The 12207-nt window shown below is 32.7% G+C and overlaps 1 protein-coding gene across 1 annotated transcript; it reads left to right on the forward strand.

Annotated features, from left to right (window-relative positions):
* The first annotated feature begins 4357 nt into the window (after nt 1-4357).
* Nucleotides 4358-10402, forward strand: LOC118048251 (extra-large guanine nucleotide-binding protein 1). The gene is made up of 8 exons (XM_035057859.2): nt 4358-5893; nt 6001-6138; nt 6229-6333; nt 6428-6613; nt 7602-7782; nt 8260-8501; nt 9055-9218; nt 9456-10402. The coding sequence occupies exons 1-8, from the start codon at nt 4748-4750 to the stop codon at nt 10045-10047; spliced, it is 2754 nt and encodes a 917-aa protein (XP_034913750.1). The 5' UTR covers nt 4358-4747; the 3' UTR covers nt 10048-10402.
* Nucleotides 10403-12207: the final 1805 nt, after the last annotated feature.

Genomic DNA, 12207 nt, shown 5'->3' on the forward strand with positions numbered 1-12207 from the left:
AAAAATGAAAAGAATAAAAGGCGGTGCACAGACTTGTCCTTGCAAGCCTAGGTGTTAGTCTAGCCTTCCTAGCCAACGCATGTGGCCATTTCATTTTATAGGCCATGCATACTTAGCCCACCTATGTCCATGGGTATGACTTTTTTTTTTTTGCTTTAATTTATTTCCTCTTTGATATAACTTTAAATTCAATTCATTTTTTTTGTTTTTAACTTTAATTTTATTATGTTGCTTCATTGCAAGTATCTATTTTTAGTGTCTTATAATAAAATGAAAGATAAATTCTAAAACATTATAAGAAAATCTAAAAGGTGTAAGAAAACTACTCTAACAATCAATAATAAAATTATATTTTTTTCTAATTTCAAAACAAACCAAATAATTAGCTATCGCAATACAATCTTTTTCGCAGGGCTTCATTGGTCATTGTGATATGCATGAGAGATAAATAATTCCTTTTGCATTTATAACACACAATGAAATAACTAATTTGCCATTCAAATCAAAATTTATAAAACTGATGCCCAAAGATGTTTTAATATTTTTAGTTTTTATACAAGGTAAAATGATTGTATTACCTCTAAAAAGTTAAATCTCATTCATTGGTCGTCAAGGGTGTTTTGGTGTGTGTGTGTGTGATGGAGGGAGAACTTAGTAATTTTAAAACATCATAATTGTACTGCACTGCACTGCACACGTTAGCGTATGAGCTGCTTGTGTACCATTCAGGTGATGTGTGAAGAGGCTTTGGGTAGCTAAATGGTGTCTTCCATGGCGGTGTTCGAATTGTCTTGGTGGTCCCTCCATCTCTAGATGACGCATGTAGCTTACTAACCTCTGATTTAGCGTCGACGGACTTTTCCCCCCCCCATTGTTTTCTCTCTCCTCCTAAATTTTCCTGCATGACCTTGCAAAATTTCAAAGCAGTCATTCAATTTGTTTTTTCTTCAGATTTGGTCCTGTTGTTTTGATTATTATTTGTGTTTATTTGAAATGATTTATAAAATTAGGATTTTTTTCAATTGTAGTTTTTTAATTTTTTTTTTATCTATTAGATTTGGTTCTCATTCTTTTGATTGCTATTTATTTTGTTTGAGATAATTTTTATAATTAAATTTTTTTATGATTTCACCCCCTTTCAATTTTTTTTTCTATTAATTTTGATCCTCATTTTTTATTTTAAATTTTTTACATTGGTAAAATTTTTAGATTGATTTTATTTCTAGTTTCATTCTTCAACATCAAATTGTTTAAGAGGGTTTCTTGATTGAGCCTGGGTCTAAGATTTCATAGGATGCGAGTTTAGAAAATTAACCTAGGTTCAGAAGATTCACCTGAGTTTGCTTGGTTTTTTTCCCTCTTTTAATTTTTTTTTAATTTCATCATTCAATATTTATTTAATTAAAGATCAAGCTCTATTAAATTTTTTATCTGTTTCCTATAAGATTTTTCACTAATTTTGAAGATGACCCAGGTTTTCATAAGTCTTTTTATTTTTTATTCTTTGTTAAATTTATCTTTTTTAAAAGATGTTCTATTTTTTTTATTAAATTAAATTAATTTATTAAATATAAGCATGAGATACTCACTTCATGATATTTTATTAGCTCATATTTTTTTAGTCTCAACATTTAGTATTTGTTTAATTGGAGATTAAAGTTCGTTCTTTTTTTTAGTTTCTTTCTATAAGATTTTTCACTGATTTTGAAAATACATAAGTTATCTCAACTCTTTTTATTTCTCAATCTTTTTTAAATTTAGTTTTTTTTAAAAGATATTTTGTGTTTAAATTAAATTAAATTAACTAATTAAATATCAGTATAAAATGCTCATTTTGTGATATTTTATTTTGTTCGATTAAATATAAGCAAAAAAGATGAATTATGAGATTTCAATTTTTACCTATTGTCTACCAAAATAATTTCTCATGACTTAGAATATTTTATTTTAGTGTAACTGGTGAGGTAACACATTCTTCATAGCTAGTATTTATTAAATTTTAGTGAATTCATGATTAAAATCATGGATTTTATGGATTAATTAGGCTGGACTATTTCGATTCAGAATAGGATCCTCTTAATATTTGTTTTTTAAATAAGGTAAAATGACATGACTTGGAACATTTCTTCTTCTTCTCTTTTAATCGATATAATAAATTTTATTATGAAATCTGAAGTGATAATTACATTACAATGAAAAGAAAAACCAGAAAGCAAACATATAATAATAGCGTTTTATTTTAATAAAAGATATTTTATCATCCCACATGATTATCCCTTAGAAACCCCAAATCAATAAAGAAAAAGTCAAGTATTATTTTTGATTTTTTTTTCCTTTCCATATCCATTAGAGATGCTATAGCTATCACGAAAACCTTGTGCAATTCAACTTTGTCTTTCAACAAGCAACCACCCACCCACCCACCTGCCCATGGAAAAAAATACCAACTGAAAAAACAGTATCAAGCCCACGTCCTCGCAGAATACAGAGCAATATTCTTCCTCCCGTTGGGTGGTCGCGGTGGTCCCCGGGCCCAACCGAGCCCCACATCTATCCCCCGATTCCACCCCCACGACGGAAAAGACAAAAGTTTTTGCCCCTCCACCCACATGCCCCACCATCCCCGGCCTCTCCTCCAGTTACCTCCTCTATCTAATAATAACGAAGAAACACATATCCAACCCCACACCTTCTACGCTAAAAGGGTATTTGGAAGGTAGTTTTTTTTTTTATAAGTATGTTTTTTTGTTAAATGTTTTAAAATAATATTTTTTTATTTTTTAAAAATATTTTTGATATCAGCATATTAAAATGATTTAAAAATATAAAAAAATTATTTAATTTTTTTATATAAAACACGGTTTGAAAATTATAGGAATTTTATCTATGCATACAAATCTTTCACTCCTTTCATATCCAAGAAAGAAAAATCAATTATTGTTATATAGATGTAATTTTAATTAGAATACATATGACACCGTGCCCGTCTATTTATACTACGTGTTATATAACTTTATTTTATTCAAATGCTAACTTTGAAATCCAAATTCAGAGATTGTTAAATTGTTTGGTAATTACTTTTGTAGTATAAATAAGTTTGATCTTCAATTATGATTTTGGGTGAGATTGCAAAGCTTCTTAAAAAAATGCCACCAATATTAAATATAGATAGTTTGGTTAAGATGCGGTGAGAAAAGAAATTAATTTAATTATTGAACTGGTTATAGATTAGCCTTTGATTGGGTAACGTAAAAGTTAGATGACCTTCATTCTGAATAATAAAATAAAGAGTTGAAAATGATAGGGTGTTATATAAATTCATTGCATGATGGTGATAACCTTTTCTCGAATTATGGGTTTAACAAATTTTTTTTTTTAATTGAACTCGGTTATATAATTATATTTTTATTATATAATTAAAAAATAATTTTAAAAAAATATATTATTAAATTTTAGAAAGTTCATACCCTATTAATAATAAGTACAACGAGTTTAACTTTTTTTTTTTACTACGTATTTTTGCTTTATTTTTTTTTATATTTGATTGATTTAGAATTGAGTTTTATAATTTGTTTTTTTTACTCTTTTTGAAGTTCTTATACTCTTAGAAAAAGTATCAATATTAATTTGACGCTTGATTTTGCCTTCATTTATTTTTATTATCATTTACTTAAATAAACAATATTTGTTTTTTAAAAAACAAAGTTATTAATCTCAATGGAGTCCATTACCTGATTTGCGAGTTTAACGTGTTGACTCGGGTTACCAAATTAACAAGTTTACCCATCAAACTTAATAAAAAAAATTTTAGTTTTAGATCCTTTAATTTTTTTAATTATTTTTTTATTTTACTTTTTTTAATATTGAATTGGTTGATAAATGTAATTCATGGTTTATTTTATTTTTTTTTTTACTTTTTATAAATCTCAAATAAATATTATTTTTATGGTGGATGCTCGATTTTGAATGTATATAGTATTATCATAAAAATAAATAAAAATAATTTATAAAAAAATAAAGTTATTAAATTCATTGAAATTCATGATTTAAGTCATAAGATGACTGAAATCAATCTAATTTGGTATCATCTTAGTATTAAAAAAATTATTTTAAATTTTTTTAAAAAGTTATCTCATTTTTTTTTAATTTTTTCAAGTTGTTTTTAAATTTATTAAATTAAATAATTTATTTTGAATAATTTTAAACAGTTTAATTTGAACTTGAGTTAAAAAAATAAAATAAAATTGACAAATTAGAAAATTAGAAAAAATTATATTCAACGGATCACGGCAAAATATATTACAGACTAATCCATCTCAATCAAAGAAAGAAATACATAATAAAATATAAAATACTGAACATTGATTGATTGAGCTTACAATACTCCATTAAAGGATAAAGCAAGCTCATGAGTTCCAGCTGCCTGGTTTTCTTCTTCTACTGTCACTTTCTTCACTCCCCCCAACATATTCTCTTTCTACTTCTCCCCGAACACCTGCTTGCTTCCCCCAAATACTTTGTCCTCTCCTTCCAAGCTACTTCTTCTTTCCCTGTAGATTTCACTTTCAATCAGCTCATCCATTTCCCTCTTCTCCAAGCATGATTATTCTTTTCTCTTTTTGTAGAATCTCACTTTATTTTCAAAACCCAACAACCCAAACATAAACCAAAACAAAAAAATAATGTTTCCTCTTCTTCTTTTTGAGGTTAAGATTAGGGCTTCACTTTGATCTACAAATTTACCAAAATGTGTTCAGTTACTGAAGATGGAGTTCAATGCTCATTTGCACTTGAATACACCGGACCCCCGGTGGGCTACGACATCCCACGCGCCGTCCCAATCAACGTCAATAACATTCCTGTCGCCGCCGTAGTTCCCCACATTAATTTCCAACAAAATATCACTTTTCCTGTAGTAAAACCTCTGTTACCCGCCTCTGATCCCAGCAAAAACCCAAAATCTGTTAATACCGGTAAAAACCCAGGTAAGGATTGTGGATCTGAAGAGGCAGCTATAACTGTATCACCAACTTCCGTTATAGAGAGAGCTGTAGATCATAATTTGCAAGAATGTGTTTTTTCTAGCGAGTTAAGTAGTTCAGGTTTATCAAATGATGCTGGTACAAGTTCAAGTACTAATAGTTTTGATGATAAATCGCGTGATGAAAGTTTGCTAAAGTTGAGGGTTTCTAATGAATTGTCTTCGAATCGAGATTGGGAGTCAAATGAATCTGTTTTAAGTAGTGTTGATGTTGATGATGAGTACCCGTCTTCGCGTGTTTCTAGTGTTAAGGTTTCAAATAATGAGTTGCATGGCGAGGGTAGAAAAGCCCCAGTTGTTACTTTTCGCGATATTGAATCGAATGATGATGGTGGTGATGATGGTGGTGGTGATATTGATGATGGGTTTGGTGGCAACGAGGGTTTTTTCGAGGAGGAGAGGGTTTTACGGATTAAACCAGAGGCCAAAAGTAAAGGGAAGAAAGGGAGTTGTTATAGGTGTTTTAAAGGGAGTAGGTTCACGGAGAAGGAAGTTTGTCTTGTTTGTGATGCGAAGTATTGTATCAATTGTGTGCTTAGAGCGATGGGATCGATGCCAGAAGGGAGAAAGTGTGTTACTTGTATTGGATTTCCAATTGATGAATCAAAGCGTGGGAGTTTAGGGAAGTGTTCGAGGATGCTCAAGAGGCTGTTGAATAATTTGGAGGTCAGACAGATAATGAAGGCAGAGGAGTTGTGTGAGGCAAATCAGTTGCCTCCGGAGTATGTTTATGTGAATGGAGAACCTCTTTCTCATGAGGAGTTAGTTGTTTTGCAGACTTGTTCGAACCCGCCTAAGAAAATGAAACCTGGAAACTATTGGTATGATAAAGTTTCCGGTCTTTGGGGAAAGGTGAATTTAGCATAATACTTTTGGTGGTTATGTTCTTGTCATAATTTGATACGGTTTGTTTCTTTATTATGGACTTTGATGGTTGTTTCAAATTTTCAATTTAACAGGTAGGGCAAAAGCCTTCCCAGATTATAAGTCCTCATTTGAATGTTGGGGGTCCAATTAAGGCAAATGCTAGCAATGGAAACACACAGGTTTTCATGAATGGCCGGGAGATCACAAAAGTTGAGCTTAGGATGTTGCAGGTTGAGTTTCAGTACATGCTCTTCTTTTTGTTTGTTTTGATGATTTAATGTCAAGGGTTTTAGTATTGAGACATTTCGTTGAAATTGCAGCTGGCAGGAGTTCAATGCGCTGGCAACCCACATTTTTGGGTGAATGAGGATGGATCATACCAAGAAGAGGGACAGAAGAACACTAAAGGTTACATTTGGGGCAAGGTATGCTCTATATGGAACCTCATCTCTGCCTGAATTTTCCCTTTCTGCATTTATGAATGCATTTGGAATCATTTGTCTGCTTGTTACTTAACAGGCGGGAATGAAACTTGTTTGTGCTTTCTTATCACTACCTGTTCCTTCAAAACCTTCGAATTCTTGTGGAGAGCAAGTTAACAGTCTGATTAGCAGAAGCATCCCAGACTACCTTGAGCAGAGAACACTTCTGAAGCTTCTTTTAGTTGGATTTAGCGGCTCTGGAACAAGTACTATCTTTAAGCAGGTACTTTCTCAACTAGGCTCCTCAAAATTTGTTTATGTTAAGGATCACCTGTCTTTGCTCAGTCTCATATTGTCATGGTCTCATTTTCCATCTTAAAACATCCGAAGATGTTTCAAAAAGTAGATGGATGTTAGTGGAGTTTGCTGTCTTTACTTTGTTTTATATGCTTGTGGTCTCTTTTCCTGTCTAAGCACATCCAAGTGATGTTTCAATATAGGTACATGGATCTTATTCTGTTAACTTATGTTAATGCATTGCTTTGATTATCAAATTTAGTTGGAGAACCTTGGATGATAAAGTAAAAACCAGTAACAATATTCAAACTATGCATATTCTCAAGCAACTGTCAAACATTTCCTCTGTCCCAAATTATATTTCCTTATTTTATTTGCTCAAAACTTTAACTTTTAGTAAACGTGGATCCCATTTATATTTCTTTGTGCTTACCATAGCAGATCCCATGGTGTGATAAATGATATTTAATAAAGGATAAAATGGGAAAAAAATGAGAGTAAAAGATGTTTATTTAAGAAAGCAGAACTTTTCCAATCCAATCATAGATATTATGCTTAAAAATGGTAAGCCAAAGTTAAACTTTGAAACTAAGAAAACCATCAACAAAAGCAATATATATAGATTAAAAGTGAGTTCAATATGCCCAAAACTGCCAGATCAATTAAAAGGCCAACTAATTTATGTGGTCATGTGGTTGTTGTGCCATTGCACCATTTGTCATTGCCCATAAGGGACTGGTTTATAACACCTGACTACACATTGAAAGAGTTCTTGTAAATGAACCTTGTTCTGTAAGTGTCATACTTTTAGCATGCATTGATCTCTGTACACGGATGCTTATACTTGGTTTCTCTAATTCTGCCTTTGGTAATATTGGTATCATACCTTTTCCTGCAAAGCATGGCTTTTATGACATGCTAGTCAATGCTGTAAAAAATTAGCTTGCTTCATTTTAATTTGATGCTTTTTTCAGGCAAAGATTCTTTATAAACCTGTCCCTTTCACTGAAGATGAGCGTGAAAACATTAAATTGACAATCCAGAGTAATGTGTATGGTTATCTTGGTATACTTCTTGAGGGCCGTGATCGATTTGAAGAGGAAAGTTTAACTGCAGTGACAAGAGAGCAATCTACTGATGGAACAGAACATATTGGTATGTTGAGTCTCTCTATTCTTGATTTCTTCTCAACTTGTATGTTTTTTTCCTTGTTCTTTGTATTTTTTCTTTGGAGAATGACCCTCGTGTTTATCCCCAACACATGTGGGTGGGTGTGCATAAAGGGGGGGGAAAAGGAGCAGATGTTGTGTAATTTTTTAACAATCTCTTTTGTTGTATGGGAATACATTAGATTCTTACTTCCTCTTGTCTCCAAGTAGTGTATATAAGGAAACAGATTTTATGTGGGAACTGGGATGGCCCTAAGAAGTTGTTCTGTCTTCAAGATGTGATTAGATAAATATGATTTGTAGCATTGATGAATAGCATGCAGTTGCAGAATGTGTTGAAACCACTAACAACTTACAATGTAAAAGTAGGTGTGTGACAGCTGATTGATATACATTTACTTTAAAACTCTTCTCTGGCTTATATTCTGTTAAGTGCCTGAAAGAAAATGTTGTGTGATAATAGGGAGTACAAGTAACACCAACCACCAAACTATCTACTCAATTGGTCCAAGGCTTAAAGCATTCTCGGATTGGCTTCTGAAGACTATGGTTTCTGGGAATTTGGAAGCAATTTTTCCTGCTGCTACTCGCGAATATGCGCCACTAGTTGAAGAGTTGTTGAAGGATGAAGCCATTCAGGCCACTTATAAGCGAAGAAATGAGTTGGAAATGCTGCCTAGCGTGTCAAGTTATTTCTTGGAGCGGGTAAGATCTTTTGTCAGGTTCATTTGCTTGGTTCAAATTTGTTAGACTATATTTGGTCTATACATGCTTCTCTGTTGTTACTTGGTAGTTTTTAGTCAAGATGTGAAGTTTTCTGTTTTCATGCTTGCAACATTTCTGGCTGAAATTAGAGCCATAAAATATCCTAAAAGAGAATAATTTTGATTTTCTGACTGATATAGAGGAAGTGACTGATATTGTTTTTTTTTTTTTTTAATTTATTTATTTATGAAAAAAAAAGAAGCAATATTGTATTCTGCTATAGCAGTTGCCTGATGGTATGGTATTCATGTTGATAGTACATGATTCATGGTTAAAATGGGATTCATTTTGGTTCCTCAGCTTGCCTAGGTTGAGCCAAGTGCTGCTTTAGTTTCGCTCATTAGACATTGGTAATGTTTAAGCTTATGCATTGTGTTGAACAAAGGTTTACAGACTATTTTGTTTCATGTCATTGTGCTCTTGCCAAATATATCTACATGATAATGCAAATGCAGTTTCTTTGTTATCGCTACTAAAATTATTCTCTTTGCAGGCTGTTGATATATTGAAAACAGACTATGAGCCCTCAGATTTGGATATCCTATACGCTGAGGGTGTTACTTCATCAAATGGGCTTGCTTGCTTGGATTTCTCATATCCCCAATCAGCATCTGATGATAACTATGACACTGAAGACCAGCATGACGCTTTGCTTAGGTAGGAGCTGTAGTTTATTAAGAAGTGCCTTAAATTTCTGATGGTTTTAGCTCTCACCTCTGTTATGAAGTAGCTCGTAAGCAATCACAGTATCACTTCTGTGCTATGTGCTGGACCCCCGGCATGGCTCGCCTAATTCTTCTATCTCATCACACGGGACATTATTAAATATGTAATCATTTGTAGTAGAGGTATCCTTTTATTGTTAACATTTCCCCCCTTTACTCTGGTCACCAGGTACCAACTAATTAGTGTACATTCACGGGGGCTTGGAGAGAACTGCAAGTGGCTAGAGATGTTTGAAGATGTTGGGATGGTCATTTTCTGTGTTGCCATGAATGACTATGATCAGTATACAGTTGATGGGAATGGCTTGTCTACTAACAAGATGTTGCTGAGCAGGAAATTCTTTGAGAGCATTGTTACTCATCCAACATTTGAGCAGATGGATTTTCTTTTGATACTAAATAAATTTGATCTGTTTGAGGAGAAAATTGAGCGAGTACCGTTGACTCAATGTGAATGGTTTGATGATTTCCATCCAGTGATCAGTCGCCATCGCTCCAACACCAACAGCAACAGCATTAATACCAGCCCCTCCCTTGGTCAACTGGGTGCCCACTATATGGCAGTCAAGTTCAAGAGGCTTTACTCTCTACTCACCGGAAGGAAGTTGTATGCTTCTGTGGTCAAGGGACTCGAACCTGATAGTGTTGACGCGGCGCTTAAATATGCGAGGGAGATTATGAAGTGGGATGAAGAAAAACCCAACTTCAGTCTCAGTGAGTATTCAATGTATAGCACCGAGGCAAGCTCCTATTCCCCCTGATGAGTAAAGTAAGAAACACTCTGTATATGGATCCTAGCTCTTAACAGCAGTTCTCATCGCCACTGTACATATGAGCTCCTCATGCGTGAGAAGAAGCTCCTCATGCGTGAGCTGTTGCAGCTGGAAGATTGCCAAGCCGGCCTTGTAGGTTTATCTCAATGTCATTTAGCAAAAACATTATTTACAATATAAGATTACTACCATAGAAATTAGGGCGAAACATTAGCTCTCCTCGACGCTCTGTGAAGGAATCGCTTGATGTTGTTTTTGTACCTTGCGTGTAGTTCTTTCTCCATCTGAATAGGGTTCGAATATTCATTTGCAATATAAGATGATCATCATCAGATCTTCTAAATGCCGCCTTTCCTCAGATATCAGGTATATATCTAGTAACTATCGTGCATGCTTTATGCTGCTCAGTAATTTTCAAAGTCAATTTAGCATTAATTAAAATGAATATTCGTAAGAGGATTTAAATTTTGAATGAGAAAATATATTTTTTAAGTCAAAACTTTCCCCCATTTTTTTTTATTTATGCATTTGTTTATACGAGGCATGTTTTTTTTTTTTTTTTTTTTTTTTTTTGTATTTTTGTCAACATGGTTTATTTAATAAAGGAAAACCTCATTTTCCTTATTTTATTTTTTGACAAAAACATGTTTTTTTTTTTTCATTGGTAAAATAAAACAAAAGCTTCTCATGATGTTAAAAGAAAAAAAAAACGTGTTTTTCACATTAAAGTATAAAAAAATATAAATAAAAAACTAAAAAAACCTCAATAATTATATTATTAACCACAAAACACACTTTAATAAGCTTAAAAACTCAAAATCAAATAAGTCATAATATAATATCTCTAGCTCAATCTATTTTGTTTAGCATGATTAAATGAATAAACAATCTTTATGGAATTACCCTTGTCAAAATACAACTTATCAACACCAAAATTGATGGAAATTGGTGGATTTGGTGGGCGGAATGAGATTCTCTCTTCCCTTTACAATATTTTTTTTTCTCCTATGTTAATTTCTCATGACTAAAATGTAAAAATAAAATAAAATAAAGCTTAATGTTTAAAATAAAAGTTTGAAACTACATGGACCAAAGTGTAGAAAAAGTATATTGTGACCCCCTACAAAATTTGCATGGTTTAAAAATATAGCATCCCATAAAAAGTATTAATAATTAAGTTTATGCATGCATTATAACCATATTTTTCATGCACTCCTATATTCATAACCATGACAAATATTTTCTTCCCGAACATTTCTTCATAATTATAATCACATACTATTATTTCCCCCTTTAATCACATTATTAATTTTTTAAAACATGCCTGCAATATTTAGATATTATTTTTTTTATACAAAAAAATACAGACCCGCAACATAGCATAGATCGAGGTCTAGTTTCTTCATAATCATAATCACATGCTATTATTCTCCCCTTTAATCACATATTATTATTTGTCCTCCTTGGCATATGTTTATCACACAATCATCTCCTTATATTTTCTCACCTTTTGGCACATCAAAAAAGGAATACAACCGCAACCGCATTTCAAACTGCGGTTGGCCGTAAAAAGCATCTTCGAATAGTAGCCTCTTTTTTCTTTTTTCTTTTTTTTATCAAGCTTGCAAAGTACATCATCTAATTCACGTAGAGAGATGCTGACTTTTGCTGCAAACTGCAACGTGGATAAACTGGTTTAACTTCAAGCATATATCATAGATGTCCTACTTGTATCTCAAGAAACCCACATCATAGACAGATCTTCGTACTTTTTTCACAGTTTGTGTTTATTAAGTGCAGTTCCTGAAAGAGGGACAGAGGGATTCTCGTCTTCTGCTATTAAATGAAGTCGTACAAGAGAGATACCTCGCATGCGTGCACACCGACGTGTTATTATGAATACATGTTCTTTGTTAGAGCGATCCATGATTCTTGCTTGGAATATATATATCATCCACTTCATGGCTTTGATTCCTAACGCAATTAATGGCTGATTCAAGACTCTTATTTAATTCTTTTCCAGATAAAATATTCTTCTTTTCATCTTTTAGAAACAATGATTGCTCTTCCTTTTCTTTTGTCTCTAGTGGGATATGCTTATGAGCTTTATCTTCGACGTCATTCAGATTTGGGGTTTGGGACACGCCA

The sequence above is a fragment of the Populus alba genome, chromosome 5 (assembly GCF_005239225.2).
Source record: "Populus alba chromosome 5, ASM523922v2, whole genome shotgun sequence".
NCBI classification, from domain to species: Eukaryota; Viridiplantae; Streptophyta; class Magnoliopsida; order Malpighiales; family Salicaceae; genus Populus; species Populus alba.